This window comes from Gymnogyps californianus, chromosome 10 (genome assembly GCF_018139145.2).
Source record: "Gymnogyps californianus isolate 813 chromosome 10, ASM1813914v2, whole genome shotgun sequence".
Taxonomy (NCBI): domain Eukaryota; kingdom Metazoa; phylum Chordata; class Aves; order Accipitriformes; family Cathartidae; genus Gymnogyps; species Gymnogyps californianus.
Window position 1 is genome coordinate 23,993,848 of NC_059480.1, and position 26,785 is coordinate 24,020,632.

General features: G+C 36.6%; 1 protein-coding gene across 1 annotated transcript in view; it reads right to left on the minus strand.

The window, feature by feature from the left end:
* Positions 1–331: 331 nt before the first annotated feature.
* Positions 332–26,785, minus strand: part of PRKCI (protein kinase C iota) — a 30,070-nt gene continuing 3,616 nt past the window's right edge. The window contains exons 2-18 of the mRNA XM_050902434.1: positions 22,265–22,386; positions 17,619–17,708; positions 16,232–16,282; positions 14,968–15,053; positions 13,494–13,634; positions 12,563–12,617; positions 11,783–11,841; positions 11,176–11,352; positions 10,099–10,196; positions 8,974–9,060; positions 8,235–8,370; positions 7,136–7,223; positions 5,829–5,954; positions 5,645–5,724; positions 4,514–4,603; positions 4,100–4,215; positions 332–2,971 (exon numbers count right to left, since the gene is read on the minus strand). Of these exons, the coding sequence (XP_050758391.1) occupies positions 2,884–2,971; positions 4,100–4,215; positions 4,514–4,603; positions 5,645–5,724; positions 5,829–5,954; positions 7,136–7,223; positions 8,235–8,370; positions 8,974–9,060; positions 10,099–10,196; positions 11,176–11,352; positions 11,783–11,841; positions 12,563–12,617; positions 13,494–13,634; positions 14,968–15,053; positions 16,232–16,282; positions 17,619–17,708; positions 22,265–22,386 (1,690 nt within the window). The 3' untranslated portion in view covers positions 332–2,883. The remainder of the gene's footprint in view (positions 2,972–4,099; positions 4,216–4,513; positions 4,604–5,644; positions 5,725–5,828; positions 5,955–7,135; positions 7,224–8,234; positions 8,371–8,973; positions 9,061–10,098; positions 10,197–11,175; positions 11,353–11,782; positions 11,842–12,562; positions 12,618–13,493; positions 13,635–14,967; positions 15,054–16,231; positions 16,283–17,618; positions 17,709–22,264; positions 22,387–26,785) is intronic.

Sequence of the window (26,785 nt, forward strand, 5' to 3'; positions counted from 1 at the left end):
GACTGAAGGCTCACCGCTTACTTTTGTTACATAGCTGGTGTTGGAACGGAAGACAGAGCCTACAAGGATGCTTTTTCTCCACAGGGCATGATGAATGCAAGGCCTGTGAAGCACGCTGCAGAGGGACCTCCATTCTAAGACATGCTTGGGGAACACAGGCTGAGGGAGGTGTTTCTTAGGCTGCTACGGTCTATCCCAGTGCTATCTGCTAGAAGAAATTTTAAGATTAGAACAACGCTCACGTGAGACTGGGATAGTTAAGGGTCAGACGACAATCCCAAGCAAAGCCCAGCGTTTTGCAGTATTTGTTTTAGAGGTTAACACACAGAGGCCTAATATAAATGTTTTATTTAAAGTAAAAAGTGTGCACAAATAAAGGGAATGATTACACAACAACGTTCAAGACCATATTCCATATGAAACAGGAAAATAGTAGTGACAATACTAACTAGCAGAGCACCCATAAGAATCCAATTCGCATACAAAAAGGAGGTTACTCCACATAAATACATCATGCTTCTGATGCAGACACTCTCTCCAAAAGACAAAGCCTACTGCACTGGACTGTTTACACCCAATGTCCCTTCTGAATATTTATGACAGTTGCTATATGCTTAACAATGAAAAATAACTGTTAGTGTTATGGCACTTTGGAGAAAATTAAAGTTTAAAAATGGATTTACAGTCATTTGTTTGTCACTTAGCAACATTCTTAATGGTTAGATACGTAAATAGAAAGAGTATCTTTTCTGTGGCATTATCTATAAAAAAATTAACTTTTGCTTTAAGCACAAAAGACAGTGTTTTACTCCATTAGTCTTCTGTGATGAACAGCAGAAATGCCCTTCCTTACATAAAGCCATTTTACTTAATACCCCATATGAAGTTAAGCCACTGTAGAGACAAGGCTTTTCTTGTTTGCTTTAAATAACTCCCAAGTTTAATATCAATTAAGTCCTGATGTCTAAACTAGTCATGCGGGTGTAGAAGTCAGAGGCTAAACAATCACTATTTTAAAACTGCATGTAAGCAGTTCACTTGACATGCACTAAACGTGCTGAAGTTATTAGCTGCTCTTTAAAAGTAGGTTTACTCCGGCATTTTACATTTGAAAATATACAACTTGAGTTTAAGGGAACCTGATTTTTAACAGTGCGGAGGTTCAATGCTTCCCTGAAACTGAGGCCCCTCCAATCACTTCCCAGTTCTGAAAACTCAGCCCAATACTTGCGAGTTTCCTATTCACGCTGCAAAGAAAAATATGAACTAAATACCATACCATGACACTACTGTGTATCTGTGCAATCTCTCTCCTTGAAGCTAACATGTAAGTGAAAAAACAGACACCGGGAGATTTGTGCTATGAATGTACAGTGTCGCCATACAAGGATTTTCAAGGAGAGACACTGACCAAGCAGAAGTCTTATTAAAAGCTTCAGATAAGGTCTGCTAACTTGTGCTTACAGATACTTAGATCTGCTTTCGGTAACGCTTAGCTTGCCTTACAGCTCTTATTTATATAACACAGATTCTTTTCTTCAATGTCTCTTAATCCCTTTTCCCCAAAATAATAATTAAAAAAAAAAGTGGTACATTTGGCATTTCTTCAGCCTATGACATTCAAAACTATTCCTTAAACATTAAAAATAAGAATTATCTGTGCTGTATATTACACTGTTTACTAACATGAAATGTAAGAATCACACCTCCCAAAAGTCCTAGTTTGAACCGTTCTTTCAATTTATTCCAATTGCTTTACTACTAACTTTGAGTCTACTACCAACATTTCAGGTTTGATTGTGATTACAAATCACCATCTATAAGTGGAGAAGTTAAGGGACTCATTGTGGACAGCACCTATTTTTTCCTAGATGTGCTTTTTCCACTGGCAGTCGAATGCATTTCCAACAGTATGGCAATAAGTTTAAAAAAAAAAAAAAAAAAGAAACAAATGCCCTTATCTAGGCCATAGCTGTAACGTATGCAGTTCTGATACAGTTAAGACAGCAAGTGTAAAAGCAATAAATAATAGCATGAGGTTCTACATCCATCAATATTAGCTGCCCACTACTGCTAAATTACACTCTACAGATTTCAACTTTTTAAAGTATTAATTGAATTCCATTTATTTAAACTGACACTTTATACCACGCACAACCCTCACTGAAAGGGACAGGCTCAGAAAGGCACTCTCTGTATACCAGTGTACAATTCCTAGTGTATAATTTCGGAGCAAAGTCTATTGATTCTAATATTGAGTTAATCATCTCCTTTTGGATAGGATCAATATGCCCTGTGAAAGCAGCCATTCTTGACCTATTCAGTTTAAAAATCTGCTCTCCTTGCTGTCATTTCAATCTGAAGGGCAATAACACAGCTCTAACTTCTAAGTCTAAGGAGAACAGGGAAATCAGATGTTCAGAGAGAAGAGATTTAGAACTACTTACTAGTCGTAAGTTCTTACTTGTCTTGCTGGAAAAAATGGAAGTCCTTTAATAATATTTTACTACATCGCCTAATGCAATTTGTATTCTTAAAGCAGTAAGAAAAAACTTTCCTTTATCAGAATGCTGTATTGGCAGATTATACAGCCAGACCCCACTGTTCAGTCAGGAGTCCCAGAGGCCAACTTCTATATTAAAATTCAAGTTTGGCAAGACCATTGGAAAGTTGAACATTTTAAATCTGGCAGCTGAAGGTTCAAGCATAACAACTGTCCTGGACGACAATTAATAGAAAAAGAAAATTAGTGAGTAATTCACACTAGGTGGCAAGTGTAAGATGTTCAGTTACTCATTTTATGCAAGTGCATCCAAATGAAGAGATATTTATCCATGCAGAAACAAACAGAGTAACAATTGGCACAGTCCAGAAATGGAGAATTCAGACGCATTCCTCAGCTGACATCAAAAGAGGATTTATATATTCAAAGCCTTCAAATTCAGACTGGTCAATCTTCTTCACAATATCACTATTAAGATTAAAAAAAAAGTCATTAGTTCAGAAAAATTAAAAAGGTAACAATATTAACTGATAGTTTGTCTTAAAATTTAGACCTGTACACCAGATTGCAATTGAGCACATTTCCCTTCTTTCTTTTGTCCCCCTCTATCCTTAGAGTTATCACTGGGGTTTTTTTAGCCCCTGTAATAGTAACAAAACACACAATCACTCAGGAGCAGTGACTGGGCTGCTCCCATGCACATATTCTCCCCACAAAGCTATCTGCAAGGTTTGCAGTTTTAAAACTTTCCCAAAAGCTTTTTAAAAAACTGAAAACATTGGGATGTGATAGATACTGCACTTGCGTCAACAACTTTCCTAAACTTTGTTTGTACATTATGCATTTACAAAGGGATGAAGGAAGTTTGATCTCAGACCTAATTAAGGTGCACAGGTAACATTTAATATTCACTGTTTGTGTTTACATACGACATGAACATTATACAAAACCCTAGAAAAATTCCTAAAATGCAAACAGCAGTGGCTCAGTCAAACTAGAAAGGCTTTTCCCTCCTCATCCCAAATCAGGGCCCCTCAGGAGTAAGGAATCACAAATCCACTACCAAAATCAAACACATTATCATGCATTTTATCAAGGCTTTTCAGCCAGGATAATCTCACTTGACTACTAACAATTTAAAATACTTGAACAAGCCAAACAAAGCACCTTCTCTTGTTCACAACACCCAAGATAAATTCAGTCTAAACCCAACATTCTAGAAGTATCACGGCTTAAAGTAATGCAAAAATAAACTGCTTGACAAAACAGGTTTTCTTTCCTTCACACGTTCATTTCTTGCAGATGATACCACTAAAACTTGTAAAATAGCACTTATTCATCTTTCCCTGAACTAAGATTCTTTATAGCAACTTTCCCACTGTTAGCTGATTTTTACATCATGCCAGAGTACAATACTTAATCCAGCCATACTAAGTCTACCATGAGGACACAAAACAGAATTTTCTCCAAACTAACACAAGAAAATGTTATTTACTGCTTTACGTATACTTTATGTACTACAACTACAGCTATTAAATGAAGTTTTATAACTCCTTCACTGACTTATCAGAACTTTGTAAATTCTGTATTACTTACTCATCATCTGGAGTGAGCTGCACAGGTTCATTGGTGAATTGGGAATCAAAGTTATCCAGACCAAATTCTCCAGATATATTTGGTTTAAATGGAGGCACCACTTGCTTTTGCTCCATCTAAGAATAAATGCACTTAGTGACACCAAGAATGAGTTACAACCTATTGAATTATTTTTAAAACAAGGCTGGAAGTTACTATTAAGTTTCTTTTGTATACTTTCTACAATCATTCTACTGATCTACTGTACTTCCTGTGTGTAAAAGGGTTAAAAGATTCTGTATTGTCATTATGGTACATCATAAATTAAGAGCTTAAGGTTTTTGAAGTTTTACATCATCTCTCATGCTCAAAACAAGTTGTCAAGCCATCACTGTATACAAAGAAAAGCAGCCAATCCAGTGGGCATTCACATACCAGATCCCAATCAACATTGCGGAAGAACGGATGTCCCTGGATATCTGCAAATCCTGTTTGAGGATGGCAGCCTAAACGTTCCTTTGGATCCTGTGCAAGGAAGAAAATATTTCTAAATGGGTGCCATGGCCTACACGTGAATAAAATACAAATGTTACAAATTCTGTGAGAAATGAAGCACCAGAGTTACAAAGGACACTGAAGAACTAAGTTAGCATTATTTATTTTGGAAACTGTTCCAATTTGCTGTCTGAAATAGGCATGAATATATGGAAGCCTTTAACGGAATTTTATATAAACAACCATGCCATCTTTATTAATTTTTATTCAGACCTGTTCAAACATATCATATGTTTCAGAGCAAACTTGGTTAGATTGCTAGTGAATTTGATTCTTCCCCCCGCTCACCCCTCCTTGAGCAGACTGACTATGCCAGGCCATCCCCTTGGGGTAGTAACTGCAGGTTACTGATAAATACGGTGGAAAGAAGGTTATTTTAACAAGACAATTCCATCTCCATGTACACGTATGCACACACGCACACGCTACCAAGGAGTTGCAACAGAAGCAGTGTTCCTGAACAGTATTGCTTTCTTAGAATAATTTAACCAAACCTGTTTTCTCCTGTACCTCTTTCTCCCCACTCATCTAACACTCACTAAATAAAAGGCCAGCATGTGCTTGGACTAGTCCACTACCACATATGCACCTTTTGACTCTCAGGCTAGTTAGCTACCAGCAAACAGTGAGCGTATACTGCCTCTGCATTTCCCTCGATGAAGTCATCAGCAGTTGTCAGTGATTTGCTAAGCTTCTTCTCTTTAAGAACCAAAATAAACCGAATGTTTGTCCAATTCCCCACGTTAAAGAAATCACTCTGAACATTTCTAAGCCTTTCCATTTGAAATTTACTCATGACCCCAGCCTGAGAATCTGGAGCTTCAGGTTTTAAGACAAGTATCTAGAATAGGTCCCCCAGCCCGACTGAAATTCTGCTTTAGGCTCACACCTTTTCTGCCCCGTTTCTGTATATGGCAGATAAAGTATGTCTGCTACACATCAATTAGTCAACAGGTTTTTAAAAACACAGCTGCTCTTGAGAAGTCTTAAACAGTCCCCTTTAGCTCTTACCTTATTAAGGAAACTCTTTAGAACACCTGCTGCTTTAACAGAAAGGGATCGGGGAATTCGGATCTGTTTTTCCAAAATTACTGCAAAAAAACCCAAGGTTCGTATCAGCCTTTGTATCTTTAAAGTTAGATTAAAGGTAAGTAGAAACAAAGCACTGAAGTGTAGGAACACTCATGGTACCTACCTTGGAAAAGATAATCTTCTGTGTTCTGATCAGGATTGTCAGAACTCCCAACAATGTCAAATGGTGACCGGCCCGCCATCATTTCAAACATAAGTACACCAAGTGCCCACCAGTCTACACTGAAGCCTAGAATTCAAATGAGAAAACACCACTGAAGATACTCTGAAGCAAAAATACCAACACTTTTGGGGCTAAAGACAGACATGTTTTGAGAAGAAAGAATTAATTCAAAAATTTAAGTATTGCCAGTCTTTCCGATTATCTGAACAAAGTAACAATGGTACTAGACATTACTTGGATCATTATATGCGCAATAGGAGGGAGTGCTGTACAAAGAAAAGGAAACGCAAAAAGTTTAAAGGTTGGTGTTAAGACCTTAACAAAGGTTTAGATAATATTTAAGCCTAGTCATTATTAACCAACAGGGAGTTGGTTATCCAGGGCAGGGGATAAGGACAAGGAAGAAATATGCAATTCTTAATAGTAGCAAGACGGTCACGTAGGGAGCTAAGCATATCTATTCTACTATTCCCTGCTAAAGAAAAAAAATTCCAGTAACTAGGCTGGGACTGATATAGTCTGGTTGGCCTAGAAAGTTTGTGATAAGGAAGGAAGATGTGAAGCCAGTCTGAAAGAGACATTTGATTGAAGTAAGATGGTAGATTTTAAAAATATATATACTTTTTTTTTAAATAGGACCTAATTGTGGAACTTGTTAAAATCTTAAGGGAAGAAAACAGATCAAAGATCTGCTTGGCACAGTATTGGAAGCTTAGGAAGAAAGGATAAGTAATAGGAAACATACACAGCAGGCCTTCTATACTCTCTTACATCTCTTGCTTGAGGAATCTTGTGGACTTCCCGAACAAGCAATTGCACAGACAATTTCATTTTTAACACTGAGATTTGTGAAAGGGATGTCTACTATCTAGGCCCTTTGCAATGCATTTATATCTAATACTATCATTGCTGCCAAATATAAAGCTCCAAAACCAAACACAATTCAAGACTGCAAGTGTATCAGTAGTAGTATCTAAAATAGTTATAAACAATAATAAATTTGGAAGACTCAAGCTATTCTTCAAGATTGATAAAAAGAATTTAAAATATGGAAGGTAGGGTATCTCATCTGCTTGGTGTGATGTTTTCTGCCCTTTGAAGGGTTTATTTACTTTTTCAGACAGGATGCTGAATTAAGACTGATCACATGTCTAATGGAGATTTATACTTTCTACTGCTAAACAACTTGAGTAAGAAGTAAGAGACAAGGCAAAAGCTATATGGTAGCAGTGAAAAATTCAATTTACCATAATCCTCTCCCCGGAGAATTTCAGGTGCAATATAGTTTGGAGTCCCACAGAACGTGCTGGTTGTGTCACCGGGCCTCAAACCCTCCTTTAAGAAAAGATGGCAAAAAAATACTTTACAGTTAGCCAAAGATCCCACACTCTCCCTCTGCTAAGAGCTTCATGTTGAGTTAATTTAAGCATCCTGAATAAACTGCTTTCGTTTTAGTAAAACTATACTTAAATCTGTATGTAAATGAATACAAAACACTACTTGTTTCAGAAGAAACAGAAGTAGGTCACACCTAGAGTCTCAAGAGGATGGCACATACCTATTGACGACAACGTCTTTTAAGGTTTTAGCTAGTAAGCTCCACCACATCTCCAATGATAGGTAAGTGGGAATAACTGAGGCATGGTGGAACAGCTTACATGACTGGGGTCTTGCAAAGGAGAGATGCAAGCTTTTCAGAGAAGAGCACAGGATGCAGAATGGCGGGAGGTTACCCAAAGAAGTTGTGCAGTCTTCATCCTTGGAAGTTTTCAAGACCAAAGTGAATAAAGCCCTTAGTAACCTGGCCTCATCTTATAGCTGCTTTGAGCAGGAGGGTGGATTAGACTTCCTAAGGCCCTTTCCAAGCTGTATTATTTTATGCTTTGCAGTTGCTTAGCCAAAATTATAGCATTTAAAATAGTCCTAATAGATCAGCATAATGGCAATTCCATGGCAAAGTCAAACCCGTGCTCCAGTGTCTTTGTAGTGACAAAGGTTTTCTAGAGAAAATGGGAAGTGTCATAGAATCCAAATGGGAGCAACTGCGACTGATATTTCAACCTCTCGCTCTTTTTGAAATCAATCTATCTTGACTATTTCAGCCTACCCCTCCCAGTCAAGCTGATAACAGCAGCTTTATAAAAACATAAACAGTATATATATGTAGTCTGTGCACTTTGGCATTTTTCTTTTCTCCATCTGTAGAAGTGAAATGAGTATACAGCCTATCTGCACTGTGTATAAATGCATACCTTCAAATTTCACATTTTTAAGTCTCTGCATCTTTTAATATATGACAATTTCTTAATTGTTGATCTTACTGCTTAGCAAGGAACTAGAGCTTACCTTGCACATGCCATAATCTGTGAGTTTAATATGCCCTTCAGAATCTAGTAGCACATTATCTAGTTTTAAATCTCTGTAGATTATTCCTCGTTCATGTAAATAGTTCAACGCTAGACTGATTTCAGCAGAATAAAACCTAGTGTAGAAACAGATATTGATTACTCAAGTAATCAAAACCCAAACCACAATAACATAGTCTTAGTAATATGATAGTTTTCTAAATATAATCCCATGTATTCTATTATTTTTCATCAGAGAAGTGGATAAGTTGTTTATAATCATAAAACTGTTTCTATCCACAGTCACTTCAAAAATTATTTTTAATTAATATTAATGTCTACTGAAATCATCCCTTTCATCTCATCATCTGAGATGAAGCATATGCACCAAGAACTCAGCATTTGCCTGGACAGCTGGTAGTGGTTGTTGTAAGAGAAACACATCGATAACATTGGACATTTAAAAAAAATACCACAAAACTGTTTTTCTAGAAAAAAATGCAGAATCAGACTGAGGTCATCTAGGGTAATGCTAATGCAAACAATACCTAAGAGCTTCCTATTACAGTTCCTCTTTCAAACAAAAATATGGTAGCTTGCAGCATTAAAATGAGGATGCAGTTTCACATTTCTTAAGTCCTTAACATCTGAAGAGGATTTGCTAGCTCATCATATCTGCACTACTGCACTGTGTCAGAAAACCAACTGTTTTGATGCAAGAAATCTGGAATTAGACATACCTGGCATGCTCCTCTGGCAGCTTTCTCTGTCTCTGCATATGAAACATTAGATCTCCTCCATTTACATACTCTATAACAAAGAATAACCTGAAACACACAGGAGTTTGTTACAAATGATTGTATACAAGGCTGAAAGATGTTTGAGATGTTACAGGTCTGTTACTGAACGATGTCAATTCAACTCCTCCCATCTCTCTGGTAATACGGCTGGTTTCATCATTTTTCCTCCCTCTGAATAAATTCCCAAAGTTAAAAATCAAGTATACAAAGTTTCTCTAGATAATTCCTTTATTGCTAAAGGAAAGTAAGTAATCCTTTCCACATTCCTAATCCATTACAGCTACTGCTTGTCATTATTACGTATGTGACTATATCAATAGATTCACATCAGTTTCTATGCACAAACCAGAAAAAAAAAATTCTCATTTTCCTTCCTGATCCCTTTAGTCTCCTTTGTTTGTGGTTAATACTATTAGTATATTACAAATACTCTTTCTTCTCACTTCCCTCCACTAGCTTGTCACCTTTTCAAACAGCAAGGATGTTGTTTAAGTATACAGTAACTATATTTTATATATACTGAAAATTATTACTGTATAGAGTATAATTTATTAATGTACTGCAATCTCTTCTCCTATATATAAACACACAGGAAAATAATAATTTTCATCTCTATTATCCTGTTTTCCTTTTCAAAATTCAGGTACTATTTTCCAAGTCTTGCTCAGAGACTCATCTCCAGAGAGTCTATGCAAGTTTGAGATAAATTTCCTCATTTTTTGTACTTCTGATTTCTCTCTCCCTAAACCTTTTTTTCCTCCCATTCCAGGTTCTGTCTTCTACCTCATACTCTTAAGCCTTTTTCTCTGCTAGCTGCATCTCTCTTCCTGTCCAGAATCCTTCCCATCATGCCTACCAGTACTTTACATTCTTTTCTGTCTTCCCAATCCGAAAAGCTTAGATGATGAACACAGCCTTTTGCTCATAAAATGCTACAATGATTTACAGTACATTGACTTTTGCTACCTACCTAACACTTAATGCTTTAAACAGGCCTTTGAGGTGCCTAACAGCATGAAATATTTTTTTAATAAGACTATCATCTTATTATCTTATGACCTTTACCTGCTTTCTGTCTGGAAGCAAGAGTGTAGTCCGACAAGAAAGGGATGATTTGAAGCCTGTTCAAAGACGTGTTTCTCTGTCTGAACCCAATCGATATCCTATTTATTTAAGAAAAGTGATATTCAGAAAAGGATTGTTGCACTTAGGTGAAGTATTAATGACAATTAGCAGAAAGATATTCAAGTGTTTTGCTGTCCTCATTCTACTTGCAAGAAATTAAATATTACGTAGTTCTCCAACGTGAAGTAAGACAATTTAGCATACTCATTTTTTTCCTGTCTTGAGCGTCCCGTTCTTTTAGCCTCACTGTGTAACTACACTTGGGAATGTAAAAACACTCATCTATAAAAGATAAACTGGTGCACACAAATGTAAAGTAGCATCAAGAAATGCAGAAGAAATCAATGGTAGACCGAGAAATAAATGCAAAAGCTCATGGATAACAAACCACAGTCACTTGAGTCTTCTCAGAGTAGCCTAAAGAAACACAAGGGAAATCTTCAGCAACAAGAGGTGTTTAGCAGTTTAATACTGCAATTTCTGATAGTTTCCACTAATTACTGTATAAGCTACAAACAAATTGTTAAGATGGAGGTCCAATTTAAAGACCAATTAAAACAACATTGTGAGTTCTCCTTCGTGACAAAAAAACCGAACTTGAACATATGAAAACCAGACTCCACCCATTTCTTTTTCAGCCCAGCAAGCCAACATAATAGGAGAGATATGGAATACTGCTCCAAAATAACAAAACAAGCCAGGCTTATTAACTTGAATTCTGCAGGAGCACCGCTGCAGACAGTGCTGATCACAAAAGGAGACACTGACAACGGAGGCAATGAGGCTCTTGACAGAGACCACTGGCACAGGAGGGCAGCTGTGAGCTACCAGTCTGTCAATGAAGACCTCAAAATTGGTTATCTGTCTTGTGAACCTTATACAGTATAGTATGTATAAGAAACTGCATGTATAATTTTCACTTAGAGTTGCAGACCCAGAAGCCTGGCTCCCACTTTGTGGCAGACACTGAAGCTCTTTGGAAAAGTTGCCTGATTTATTGATAAAAAGCTTGCCTACCTCATCATCATTGACGAGCTCTTTCTTCACTACTTTCATTGCATAAATGCGTTCCGTTTTCTTCAATCGAACAAGCAGTACTTTAGCATAACTGCCTCTTCCTATAACTCGGAGCAAATCAAAATCCTGAAGACCCAGACTGGAGGAAGCTTTGCCACTTTCTCTAATGCTCATTGCCTATTGATAAAGATACTTTGAAGTTAGTAAGCAGGCTTGCCAATTTTAACAACTGCAAAAGTTAGCATTTCAAACAGGACAGCAAAATTAATATAAACAACTGATTCAATTAACACTTGTTTTTCTTAAAACTGCACTGTCCTGGAAAGGAATGTGAGGGGAAAGGAAGGAGGCAGAGGAGACTTGGCAGATAAGAAACAAATCAAACTGGAGGAGTTTGGAATACTTTCTAAGTCAAAGCAATCTCAACTCAAGGTTCAAAATAAAACAGCTTGCAAGCCATACATGCATACACCTGAGCGAGCAACCCAAATATGCTTTATGTACTAGTTTTCAGTTTGTGACAAGTTAAATTACTAAAATCTTGAAATTGAGAGAGACAAAGGCTTTAAGATCTCTGAATACAGTTAGCATGGTTACGATACTTTACCTCTTTTTCTTCACCAACATGGTCCAAGCTCTCATGACTTGAGGGATTGTACGGAATCACTAGAGGTGCAAGAAAAATTATTAGATCGATGCGACACAACAGTATTTTCTTTTGTCTTAAATTTCCACACACAAGAGCTCAATCTAAGAGATACACAATTTAAATGCATCTATTGTAAGTATTCAGAACTGTTAGGTTTGGTGGGTTTTTTTAAATCATCAGAATCATTCTTTTGCAATACTGTATTAATAATCAGTTATGGCTAATATAAACCCCTGTAAGTATATTTGGAGATCTCTTCAGACTCCACACACAGAGAATCTTGTGCAGAACAGCAGTTTGTTTGGTTTTTAAACTCATCATCGTCTATATCCAAATTCAAACGTTAGGACCATCACTTTGATTGCTACAAGAATGAGCTTGTTTGGCTACTGATCCAGTAGAAACCCTGCTAGTTCCGTTAAGGGAGTTTTTTCATTTGTTTGATCAGGGCATTTAAAGTACACAGCTTACTGATGGAAAAATGTAACTGACAGCCTAAATTCTTCCTTTGTAGCCAAGTTTCTTAAACTGGTAAGATATGGAAAACTGAGGAATTTTTATATTTATATCCCACTTAGCATTAAGACGCTGTCTTATTTTTCTTGTTCTATGAAAAAAAGAAGTAGAGAAGGGTTTTTTAAATAATTTTACTTAAAAGTTATTCTGTTTCATTTTAAAACCCAAAGTTCATGTTTCAGCAGCTTACAGTAATTTAAAGAAAAAAATTATTGATCTTACCCGATTCTACATTATCTGGATGCACTGATGATGGATCCATAGGCATTATTGGTTCCTGCAAATATGCACAGGATATTTGTACGAGACTGTCCAAGTGTGAGAGACATTATTTTAGAGACAATAAATGAAATAAATGATCCCTGAGGAATATAATCTAGCTACATTTCAACTTGATTAGTCAACATAGTTACTGCTCTAATCCATACACAATAAAAGAAACCACTGCAGTCCTTATTTTACCTATTTTCCGGAAGTTATGACACATTTTCAGAAGCTGTTGAATTGACAACTTAGTACAACAGAGAAAAGAAGTATAGCAGATGAGAAATGAGACAGAAAAGCTCAAGTAGTTCAGCAGTCCATATAATAGTAGTCAAATGAATTCACAAAATGTAGACTCCTAGCTGTCTGCTTTTAATATTAAACCAGGAGCAGTAATCATCTAAATTTTTCTGGGGACTTAAAACTAAAGATGATTGAATTTCTTGGGAGAAAAGTCAAAACTTCTGCACTTCACCTTCCTTTTCTGTAAAATAGGAAATAGTCTAATAATCTAACAGATATTTAGATAATTTATTTTATCTGTACTTCACTTTGAAGATGTAAAATAGTGTGTGTGTATACATATATATGCACTATGCAACAACATAGTGAAGGATGAGATAAATATCACTTATATGTTTATATCTGACACAGGAAAAAATACCAGATGTGAAAATTAGACTCCTGTCTTGCCACTAAATTGCCATTCTGCTAAGTGAATCCTCAGCTTTCTTGCAAAGTGTCACAGTAACCATAAAGAATGATGTTTCATCTACTGTGATTATTTGCAGACTGTAGTTTGAAAACCATTAGTATAAAATGAGTTTTTTTTGTTTGGTTGGTTGGTGGTTGTTTTTTCAAGACAACTTTTCGGTTAAGTTTTACTTACTGGTTGTAGTGTATGACGGCCACATTCAATACTGACAAGTTTGTGACACTTCTTGTGAACAAGGAGTTTGCAATTGATGCATTTATATCCCTGGCGACCCAGGCCCCATATTCGGTCAGTGCAGATGGCACAATGAGCTCTCTAGAATGAGAAATCAACAAAACCGATTAAAGAGCAAAACTAAACAATAAAAACTATTCAGCCACATTTGCATTAACAAAAAACATAGGATAGGAGATCAGAGAGATCCCTACTGAACTTGCCACTATACTAAGAGCCTTCATCTGAAAACTTTAAGAACAAACAGGCAGATACAATACAGAGGAGCTCAAAAATGACAACTGAACAATAAGCAGCAACTGCCGTACAGAAAGTGTGCATCTACACAGAAAGGTGCAGGCACAGCCAGCCTCTTCTGCTGCACACAGACCCAGAGAGGCAGGAGCCAACTCCACATCAAAAGCATTGCAGCTGAATCAGGAGGCTGCTGTGACCAAGCTAATTTGCTACGTGTCTCATCATCTCTCTGTGTAGATGAGTCCTTACATTTGTACAGAGGAAGGCAGGAGAGCAAAAGCTTCAACACATTAAACCACCAGATAACAGGAAATGGGAAGATCACCACTCACTGAAGGACATTCACAAAACAACTCAAAAGAACCATGAAAACAGGGTGCCTACAAAAGCAAGAGTGGAAAGTGATTAAACTATGGTGCCTTGACAGCCTTTGACCAGGAAGAGGTCAAAAAAAAAAAAAAGCAGAAGTTAGATATGAAGGATGCTCAAGATGAAGTTTAGTGGAGACAATCTCAAGCATTAAGCACACAACACACTAAGCTTAGAAAAGGAAAGATTATTGAAGCTGTCAAGGAACCTGACTTATTCAAATATTTCGGGTTTGTTTTCTGCTGTTTCTTTTTCTAAATACAGCAGATATAATTAGCTAAGGACCAAGAAGGCTATTTGAACATTGCTTCTTGAAAATATTACAAACTGTTTGTTATTTTCAGTTGATTACATGCCATCATAAGCAGGCTGTTTGGAGAAACATCTCAGTTTTTTGTTTAAAAGTCATGAAAGAAAAGTCTGTGCATCATAAGCGAGTTCAGACCTTTTTACTCCCAGAACTGAAAATGTACTTTCAGCTCACAGTCATCTAATGCCAGGGTTCAAGTCTGCCCTCTGGGAAGATTTTAAGGGAACACAGGAGCTTTTATATAATTGATATCATGGTTGCAGAGTACATGTAAAGTGAATTGCAACCAATTTTTTTTTTTTTCTATTTTACATTCCTGATCATTTAATGATTATTAAGTTTCCTGAAACTACGGGGTTACCAAAAGTCTACATACTATAGACAAACAACAAAAATGAAAATAAAACTACCTTATAATTTTTCAAGGCAGTGATATTGTAATTATGAAAGTAAGACATCCCTGTATCATGGTTTTAAGTACCCAAACAAGAGTCTCACCCTGTTAAATCGTTTGGCTTGGAAAGTGTGACCATTTGCACAATAGAGCTTTCGCCACCGGCGGGCGCCTCGGCGATAAATGGATTCTAAGAGGAAAAACATACAATTACATCCATAAAAATATAAACACAGAACTACATCATCTTCTCATGGACATTTCTGTGTGGAGCGATTTGCAGAGTAAAGTTTCACTCCTGCACCTTACAGAAATGCAGAGTAATGTTCCAAGTATCTTTTTCATTTTTTAAATTTTGGAGAAAATTTGAAGTAGAATATCCCAATCAACTCAAATTTAATTCTGCTTTTCCAAAGTTAAAAGGAACAGTGAGTCAAGGGAAGGAAAACTGCCCAAACAATACAAACACTCACGTGCAAAGTATGCACCTACCTTACCTAAACTTGGGGAGGAGCTGTGGGGAAAGGGAAGGAGGAAAGAAGGTGAATTTCAGGAGCACGCCCTGATTTTTAAGATTGCTTGCACATATCCTCCAGTGTTTTAGATCCACAGCTGCCACTGGTTTTTTTTTATTTTTATTACTAGACTCATGTCAGGAACCAAAATTGAAAACTAGAATATACAAAACTACACTGAGTTGCAAATCTATTTCTGATTCAGTCCGCAACCTCATTTTTTCAGAAAAGCAGCATTACCCATACTGCCAAAGTTAACTTTTAAGCACGCACATTTACATTTGTCAGAGACTTGGATATCAAGCTGACAGATGTGTGTGTGTGCATAACATACATATGCTCTTTTATAAAACTTTAAGACAGAGGGAAAATTACCTCTTTGATGTCTAGTACATTAGATAACATAACTTAGAGGTTTTCAGAGAATACTCCTGATAGTACCTAAACATCAATTTAAAATGAATTAACCACAGATCTCTAAATGGTGATACAACAAGTCATTACCATTGGTTACAAGCCTTTGTTCACATTAGTGAGCCAGCAATCTGGCAACTACCAAAAAGACAGGAACAGGATAAAAAACTGTCACGATACAAGAGGCAAAAGCAAGGAAAGCAGAGTGACATGGATAGTTAACAGGAATGTGAAATGCTTATTAACAATGATTCAGAAGTGACAAACAACATTTAAGTTTAGCAAGACTTTCTATTCCTTTTAAATATTTAATTTGTAGAGATTTGCATGATTAATATTCATAAGTGTAGGATGCCAAACCATAGACTATCAAAATCTTCTAAAACAGGAAATCTGAATTCCTGATTTTCTGTACTTCTTAACCAAAATGCCTACTTACTGTCTTCTCCTGGACAAGGCATGCCAGGCCGTTCTGGTACACAAGGAAATACTGCAAGAAAGACATTAACTTCTGATTAATTTTTATTTCGGACAGAAAAATAAATCTTTGGGTTAAATACAACACTTCTGAAAGGCATTCAACCATTTAGGAAGACAGCACAGACTGCATTTTAACAAAACCTTGTGCAAGAGCAGGTAAGCTGAAAAGCTGCCACAAAACCCTTTTGCTCGACATAACAGTGATATACATGAGAAATACAAGCAAAAAGCAGAATAAATCAAGTTATTTCCTAAAGAAAGTAACTAGAAAAAAGTAGCGATTCTGGTTTCTCATGTGACCAATCATCACAGTCAGTATTTGGAAATCTTCACTATAAACATATTATATTAGTGTCCTAACAGCTACAAATGAGCTTGTCTACATTAGTCATTTATTTCAGTTTATTTAGCTTCAGTAACTGTCAGAAGTATAACTGAGGAGAGATAGCCCTGGTGCTGGTTTAATCAGAAGCTTATCAAACACAAAAATAAATGGAGAAAGGGCACATCAAAAAGCATACTGAAGTAATACATACAGAAACAGTGAAATATATATAGAAACAGATTACATTCATTCCACGTTCAGTCTTTATGGGAAGCTGAAGAGCTGTCTCCTCCTTCCAAATGAGCTGATGGTGAACTAGATTTTTTGCATCCTTTTAGAGAAGGACCATGTTAAGACACTGTAGTGTAACACACCCACTCATGCTCTTTACAATGATCCCCTGCTTTTCTGCTATAATCTCTGTTAAACTGAAATCTATCTTCTACTTGCAAAAAGTTACAAACAGTAAGAAAAATATACTGCAGAAGCTACCAAAATAGGCATATAACCCTGAAAAATAAAAATCGAACAGTTGCACATCAAACAGGGGCACGAAATTATTAGATTCAAAACTGGTCTAGAGTACTTAATTTTAGAAAAGTTAAACTTTTGACTAATCTAGTAACACAACTGGAGTTCATCAACTTTTTTCCTAATATAAATGCTGCTCTGAAGCACTTAACAACAAAGTGTAGGACACTGTACTATATATCTTCTACCATTCGTTGCCAGTAAGCGTACGAAGGCACTTGGGATGAATGAATGAAAGAAAGAGACAGGGACTGTCTTTCGTCAATAAACTAACAGCAAAGTATTTTTGCCTCCCTTAATTTAATAAAGAACATTGACAAAGTGCTGACAGCTGAAAAGCGCGGTGCATGGTCTTCAGCATCCTCTTGACAGAATGCCACAACAGGCTTTAATTGAGGAGGCTGTGCAAAAGACACCGATAATGCAAGGTAAAAATTCCACTTATTCACAGGTACAAACATGAGAAGTAATATAGTAAATTTCACCATACCATGAATTAGAAGCTCTGAATCCTTGTTTAGTTCATACAACCGAAAGGCTTCTTCTAACTCCAGCTGAGAAGAAACTGTACATGGATCTCCTGTAGAAAGAAAAGAGAACAATACAAAACTCAATCCAATTAGTTCTGTACCATTCAACAGTTTCCTCACAGTCGGTTCTAAGATAATTATTGTAGCAAAATAGAACAACATTCTCAAGTGTGGTAGTATTTATTTTTAACGCTATTCAGAGAGTACATCTGAAAATACAGTCATATTGAATGCTTTCAGGGAAAATAAAAATATGAGATGTTCCTAAGAGGCAAGCAGATCAGAATCACAAAACATCATTGGTTTGGTCTGCTACAAGCATGGTTACACATCATTTCAGTACAGGAGGCACAGGTTATTTTCCTGCACCTAAAATCCTTCTAAGGATTGTTAATTTCATGGATTTTTAATGAGAACTGAGTCAATGCTATATTCACAGCTGCTTCAACATTGCCAAGACTTTAACCAGGAGGTGCAAAAGCATTTAGACCTCTAGTCTTTCCTCAAACCTCAATAGAGATATTGGGCAAATCAAGTAACCTAAGTGAAAACATCCCATTTTTCTGATTTTTAACTACTCTCACAGGACTATTTGAAGTAAAATCCCTTAAAGAAAGGGCACCAAGGCAGGAAAAAAGTGTGGGTTGGTTGCCTTTTTTTTTTTTCTTTTTTATAAAAAAATTGCAGCTTTTGTTGACCGTTTGAGATGGAGCAGATCATCACACAAGCATTTGGCAGGTATTTTAAAGTTTCTCTAACAACACTGCATTGGATTGCTTTAACAAACCTGTGGTTCAGAAGTAACACTTTAGGACTGACTAAGGTCTCTTTGTAGATATCTACTTTATGTTTCTAAAAAAATAACATGTATCCACAAAGGTATTTCAGAATCATTAAATAACACTTAATTACATCAGGGCAATTTTGGCATATAGGTACGTTTAAAACCTAGGGACAGGGGTGGGTGAGGAACAAAGGAGATCAAACTAGAGATCTGCTGTATTCAGGATCAGGAGCAAGAAGGACCTTAAATTCTAGCCTTGGTTTATACTCCTTTGGACACACAGCCTGTGCTTTACCTATTTCTCAAGATTCATCTAAAGACTTCATCTGATATTTTAACTGATCACCTGTGTCTGTCAGTGTTTGGAAACTGCTATAAGGACTGAAAAGAAGAGCCATGCAACAAAAACATTTTCTTTGGTGTCTGATGCAGATTAGTAACATAAAAAAATTATCCCCCTAAAAGAAGAAACCTTGTTCAAAATATTACTACAACTGAAACATTTTTCAAGCAATGTTGAATCTGAATCATCACTGTCCCAAAGAAAGAAAATACTTCTGGTTGTTAGTTCAACTTTTTTTTTCCCCTCCACCTACACAAGATGCTCTCTGCAAGAACATGGGATTTATCTCTGCCTGCTCGTACTCTAGCACGTGAGCAGAACAAGCTTCTTTCTAGCCAAAACCCCGTACAGCAAGTCTACTGTCATATAAAATTCCAATTTTTAACATAAATACTACTTTCCACACCCTTAAGTGGTAAACTGGTTGTGGGTAACTGAATTGGAGGAAGGCAGAACAATTTCCATCTCAGCTGAACTGGATCCAATCTGAAAGTTTTACTGCTTTGAGTCTTCGGTCAATACCATGGTTTGAAAGTTAACTAGCAACAGTCTATTAACTATTCTCTTTTTGTTTTGTACTACAAGATATCAAAATTAATACAGGCGTTGCTAAGGCTTTCCAGTAGAACCACACACCTAGCAGGCAGGGGGATATTTAAAACTCTCCCTACAAAAGTTTTTCCAGTTAATTTGTTTTGTTTCTAATGTATCCATTCTTTTCTATTGCTAAAATACTAGTAATAAATGCAAACTGTTCATTTGCAGCATTCTGTCTTTAGTCTTTTCTGCATGTCATAATCCTCAAAACGAGTCTTTGAAGCCAGTGGTAGTAATTTTTCACCATACTGCCTCACCCCTACAATTAGCCTATCTGGACATCAAACTGCCTACCCACTGCACAAACTTACACAGTGCAAAGCACGGTGGGGAGGAGAAGGAACAACTATATTTATTCAGACTCACTATGAGAATCAACAAACCAGTTTTTCTTCATTTGTTTCTGACACCTGTGCAAACAGTTTTGTGTTTCCTTTCCGCAGAAGGAGGCTCTCAAGACCATACACCGTGCTTCAAACTAGAAAGAGTATGTCTATAAACCTTCTGTTCCAACAAGTTCGTAGTAGTATGAATTTTGCAGCCAAAGACAGCTGGGATGAGTGTCATAGGAAAATATTTACTTTTGAGTTATATAGCAAGAAACAACAGACTGAACACAAACATAAGGCTAGTGTCCATCCTACAGGACATTTCAGAAGGCAGAGGTAAGATGAACTGACCGCATACAGATAAAATAGAAATTTGTCTAAAATCAAATCAAATTCATTCTATTTTCCGGTTGCATCTGAGCATTTTTTTAAGTGATTCCACTCAACTAAATTAGGCCTGCCTTTGTGTGCCATTACCTCTGTGAAACAGAAGTAGTTATACACACTGCTCTGCATCTTGCAGAGGCTAAAAAGACATTTAGTATATGACAAATAAAAACCTTAGTGACTGGGTAAATCCAGTTTAGTCACACATCTGATCAAGCAGTTTAGTCAGGATGTAGTGAGGAGATGGCCTAGACACCATATCTTGTCTTACCCAAGAAGCATGGGTAGCAGTACAACAAGTACCAGTCCACAGTACATGCATTTCCTCATGCTACTATTAAAGAGTAAACTTCAGTTTTAGTGAAGAGGATGTGATGCAGGAATTTTCCAAGACAGCAAATTCTGAGTTTCTAGAAAGAATACCAACTGAAAACACTAAAGAGTGGTGGAGAGAGAGGAAGAGAGGAGGCAGGGGTCTTGGCAAGAAGCCACGCATTGCAGATGCAAGAATTACTCATAATAAAGACAGGGGGATTTTTTTTTTTTTAAACACACTCCTCATCGCCAGATTAACTTTTTCTCCACTGACATTAAACTGGAAGTCAATGATTAAAGCAAACACAGATTGCTTCTGAAAATCAAATCCTATGTGAATACATGAAAATAATTTAGTCAAACTGGAGGATTCCTTTTTCTTAAATCTATCTCTAATTAAAGAGCCGAAATTGGGACAAAGCAAACTGTTGCTTCAAGTAAATTATTGAATCCGCACAGAATTTTCTACAAATGTTTTTTTAATAAAAGATATGTACTTCTTACTATGACTGACACTGCAGACTTCCTCTTCAGTGAGGAGTCTATCATCTTCCTCAAGGTAAAACAAAACAGCCAGCTTACTATGAAGTAAATGTTTGACTCAGACAGCACCGTTGCACAGTTCAGTCATAAACACTGTTCATTTTACTTTACTGCATCTGCCTGGTATAAATAACTTCGGAATGCTGAGGGGAAGGAAAAAAAAAAAAAAAAGAAAGAAAACCTGCTCAGATTCCCAAGACCACATAATCTTCAACACACCTGCCCATATAGCACTTCCAAAAATCAGCTTTGGTCCATGTTTAGCTTTAAACTCTGAATAAACCGGCACTCGCCCAATTTTGAATGGGAAAGCTGTGAGAAGGGGAGGAAACAGTTCTATAAGCACCATTTATGCTGATCACTGCACACAAATACTAATCACTGCCAACAAATCTCTGCACATTATGGCCTTTTATGTATTGCATCAAGTACTTAGCATGCTAAAATAACTCAACAGCTATTTCATAATTCAGATGTCTCTTTGGTGTAGCTCAAAACCTATGTGTAGAATACACCAATTCCACCAAGAAAATACGAACCACAAATAACCTTTTCAAAAAATTACTGATGTACACATACAGCTCAATTGGACTACATCTGTTAAGGAAAAGGGAGAACAGACTCTGAACTTTTTTTTCATCTGAGGTAAACTTTAACATGGATAACGTAAGTGCTAGAGACGACAAGAGTTCTCAGCCAAGGCTGTTACTGCACTTTGATGAAAAGTGACTATACATCATTCAGACAAGTAATTTCTCTTTTAATACTTAGAAAAAGTTTTATTAGTAGCTATGTGTTAATAGACTTCAAGTTGCTAAAGTAACAGCTGATACAAACACTCAAAATATGTTTTTGGCTACACATGCAACTCGACTATATATTAAATTGTATCAATAGTTTAGCTAGATACTGTAATTTGCATAATTTAAGGTTAGTTTAACTCTTTTTCAAAGATTTAAGACTTAATGGGAACCATGGTCATCTTTAGCAGTATAAGGGAATACTTTCTATTCCTTTTGTAAGAAAACCTAACATTGAATTCACATTTTGGTAGTCACTGAGGTTTTATTTGGTGAAAAAAGAAAAAAAGAGCGCGCTACACACTAAGTGGTTTGAAATAACCACCTTTTCATTAAGATATACTTACAAAGGCACTGGATAACCATTATTTTTGGAGTCAGATTTACTATTTCTAAAAATACACTTATGAAGTATGTTTTATAAGCTTGTCTTATGAGGGCAGAGGGAAAGGAAAAGATGAAAGGAAACCTAGAAAGCTGAGCAACATATTGATCAGCACTGATTTACCTTCTTCATCAATCCATTTCATGGTGAAAAGCTGTTCGTTGTCAAAGGAGCACATGTCTCGAACTTCACTGCACAGTCCCTCAAATGAGATGGAAGGTTCAAAATATGTTATCATGATGTCCCTGAGCAAGAGAAAAATAAATTTGAGAAACTATACCGTAACATGTAGCACTTGATCATCACCTCTAACACCTTCTGTATACCACTAATATAAAACCCATCCCTGCTGCAGCCCCCTAAAAAAATATTGAAGTAAAATAAAGCACATAAATTCCCTTCCTATAGCAAAGTCAGGCTCCAAGTGATTTTTATTACCAACTACTTGACATTTAATCCTCCAGGTATCTGCTTAAGAAAAATTAAGATTTAAATGCCCAAATAACTATGAAGTGAGTTGCAGCAGGTGTTAACCACACACAGAAATGAGATAAATTATACCAGTGGAAACTGAAGAATGAAATGCTGCAAAAATTTTGAAGGATGTTATTAACATATTGCTGGTTTTGCTTGCTCTTTAACAGTTATTTTGTTATTAGATATCAGAATGTTGTAAGAACGTATACATCTTTTCCAACTAAATTCTGATTGTGTACATGTTATGAAAAATTAATGAAAAACATTAAACAGGTTTCCTGGAAGATATGGGGGGATGTTACAAATATTGAAAGTGCCTTTTTTAAAAGAGGCCTATGATGCTTCATTGCAATGACAGGGAAGGCTGACAGAGAAACATATACTTAGAATTAAAATTTACTACTTTACTGTTATGCAGAATGGGTATTTCTGTTATAATTAAAAGTTAGTTAACCTGGTGTTTTAAATATGTTAACATAAAATGGTGACCCATTGTCTTGGTATTTGCTGGTCCTTAAAGGGGAACAGGTGACTCAGGGTTGCAGTCCTTTAAACAAAGGATTTCAGAGACACAGTTCAGAGGAAGGTGGAAGGCTGTTTACAACACTACTCTTCAAACATCTCGTATAAGCCCAATGTTTGAGCTATGAGACTAATCTTCCCATAAAAACCTCAGCTACTTGGGATTTGTTTCAGTTGGTGCCAGCCGCCAGCACTATTGGGGGGGTCGGGGGGGAGTGGGGAATTGAAGCAACACACAAAGTTTATATCCAGTCAAAATTCACATCAACATACCTACCAGACTGAAGCATACATATGCAGGAAGTTAAACATCTTTAAATCATCTTGTGCATGGGCAGAGTGGCACCAAGAAGGTAACTTAACATAACATACTGTGGTCACTGAACCTGAACCACTTTCAGGAGTGGCAGAGAACGCACATGATAAACATGCTTGCCTGAGGCTCCTTTAAGTTCAGCAGCATGAATAAAATAAACTAGCAATTTCTAAGCACTCTAGAAGAACAGCTAGCCTACTTTTGGATTTATGAGCACGATCAGTTAGTTTAGTTAGGGGAAAGACTTCCGTAAATAGTTAGGATAGTGAAATGACACCTCTTCAATAATCTGAATAAAGCAGTCAAAAAGCTGCTACGTTGTTTGGTTGAGGAATTGCTCCTCTTCTTTCCACACCAGACAAAATGCCAGACAAAACAAGATTTGGACCCCAGTATTTAGACACAGTACAATACTTGGGGGCAAATGGGGCTTCATTTGAAACACCAGATTGTGCCCATCCCACAAGGCAAACCGCATTCTCTCTGATACAAAGGTCTCCCTTTGCATCCTCTCTCAAAATGCACAAACTGTGAACCCAATGCCAGTGTTGGTCTCTACGAACCGAGGCAGATTTAACAGTGCCTTACTGTTACAGACACGCAGGCATCAACCAAAGAGAAACCCACGAGGCTGTATTAGGAGGCAAAGTCTTAACCTGTATTTCCTGTTTTTCAGGGAAGGAAATAAGGCCCTGCTTACTGAGCAACTTCACTGATTTTGTGCTAAAGTTTACCATCCCTTCACTTAATCACATTTTAGTGCAGACACATTCACTTTGGAGTATTTTCTTAAACAAAAAGTTAAGTTCTGAAGGGCACTGAGAAGTCAGAGTTAAGTATTTCAACTATTGCAGTTTATTTTGTGATTGAACCAGTCAGTAATGGGAGAGCGTACGTTAAAAGAAGTGGTGACTACATGACTAGTATGGTCAGACAAGCAAAAAGAGTTAGATGACAGACCATAATCTCAAGAGACTGTAATCGCTGATGCTCTAGCAAAAGCTGAAGATTTAAAAAAAAAAAAAAAAAATTGGCAAAATCTGTTCAGCGGGTTTTCAAATTTGATGATTCAAGTCCACTTAAAATAGATTTATCTGTATTACAGTGAACAGAAAAAGTCACAATGTTAAGATGTCCTGAACAGCCCAGGAATCCCTCTGTATCTATAAACTAAAAGCTGGTACCAATTGAAAAAAACTCTTCCGACTTTTTGCTACCTTTAAGTAGCAAAATAGTTGCCCTTCAAATGAAAGGGGAGTTTAATTATTTTAGAATTTAAGCAGATTCTCTAAATTACTACTCTAATATCTCCAACAGGACATGTATCAGACAGTTATTAAACACATTTGGAAGATCTTACCATCTCTGTTATAACAAACACTAATCAGTCTTTCAGAGAACCCTAGCTAATAGCAAAAAGAAAAAAAAGAAGGTTCCACAAGCAACATCCAGCACACTTTTCCTAGAGATGTGAAGCCAGCTTTGCGTAACACAAACTGAAAGATTACAGGTCTTCCCACAAGCTTTATTTTGCCATTTTAACTATACTGCTGACACTGACATTTTCTACTGAGACAGGTCTCGCTTCCAGAGCGGTTCTGTTATCACACTTTTGCATTATATGGTGTTTTCCACACTTTTTGCACCTAACACTGCATTGATGAGGTCTTCATTAGGAAAAAGCTGTATTCACTCAAGCTAAGACATAAAGTTAAACTCTACCGAGAAGAAATTTGGCATTTTAAACAAAAATTAGTAGGCCAAGTTAAAGAACAAAGGGAAGTTAATGTCGACCATAGCCTGCTGCCTTACATGAAAAAAATACAAAACGCTTTCTTTCACTAAGACGTGGGAAAAAATTTCTTGACAATAGCCCTTTCCTTCTGATGAAGATAAGCTTATGCACTGCTTTTAATAAGCATGTTTGTTATAAAGCTATTCTAAGGCATATCATCCTTATTTGTCTCCTCATGACACACACAGGGAATTAGAAGAAAATCTGATTCAAGCATACCTTTTGCACCACCACATTTGGATGTGTCAATCAATTCTTACTATGGAAGCACCAGGTTTTTTAGAATTTGTTTTAGTACTATTATAATAGGTCTTTATCAGGAACCTGTGAGTAGGAAACATGCAAATAAACAAGACAGTACTTGTACTGAATTACTTTCAGTTAAAACGTTGTCATTCATATATTCCATAAATATTAATAAAGGATCATTTTATTTATACTAATAAAAGGCCTGCCTGAATCAATACCCTGCAAATGCAAGAATCAGTAAGAGATAAACTACAGGAAGAGTGAGAAAATGCAAGTGGCAAATCTAAACACAAACACTAGAGAACAGATTTTAAATATCTCTAGAAGACCATGAACCTCATCACTATCTTCCCCACCTTTCCTGAGATCAAACAGCTTTTCTCATGCCTTTTCTTTTACAGATCATCCAGTCATAACATCCTTTAACAAAAAAAAAAAAAACCCAACACAAAAAGCCCCCAATGCCAACAGTTAAATGCAATTCAATATCCATATCTCATTTTTCACTTTTGAGCTTCAACTGCTATGAGAGAACAATCCACTGTAAAAAACAGAGACTACTGCTTTAGATTTTTCTACCTGCAGCCTAATATAGATATCCCATATTTCCACACATTTCCACGTATGTGGAAATATACAGATACGTAATCGCATATTATCTACATATCCACATATTTATCACACACCTGGGTCAGTCATTAAGGCTTCTGATGTCTAATTATAGCTCACTGAAATTAACCCATACAAGATTCCTGGAGAATTCTGCTGTTTCAGTATCATTTCAGTACCCTAAGTTGCAGGCACTGCCATTCAGAACAATTTAAAGCATCTCCCCAGTGGAAGTCTGAGGTCTCAAACTGCCTGCTCCCATAATCTGTTTTTCTGGAAAAAATATATCACCAGAAAATTAAATCAATGTTGAAACAGCAAGAAGGGGTAAAAATGTGTTCACAGGCTTAGACCAAAGCTTTCTTAAGCTGAACACTCTCCTATGCGGAACTTGATCCTCAACAGACAACAAAAGACATTGAGCTGAAGAATTGATCAGAAAGTGCTCAAGACGAAGAATAAAGAAAGGATGCAAGAACTCAAAAATTCTTAAGAAATTAATTTCCTGGAAATATTTATGGAGGTATATTTTGATTTTACAATTAAAATTGAACTTTTTTTTTCTCCACTTTTCCCACTCACGTATATGTATTAAAATTAAGAAAAGAAGTAAGTTTAACATGTATCATGAGAGAACTGTCAGCAGTATTCTTCATTTGAACCAAATCAAACTGAA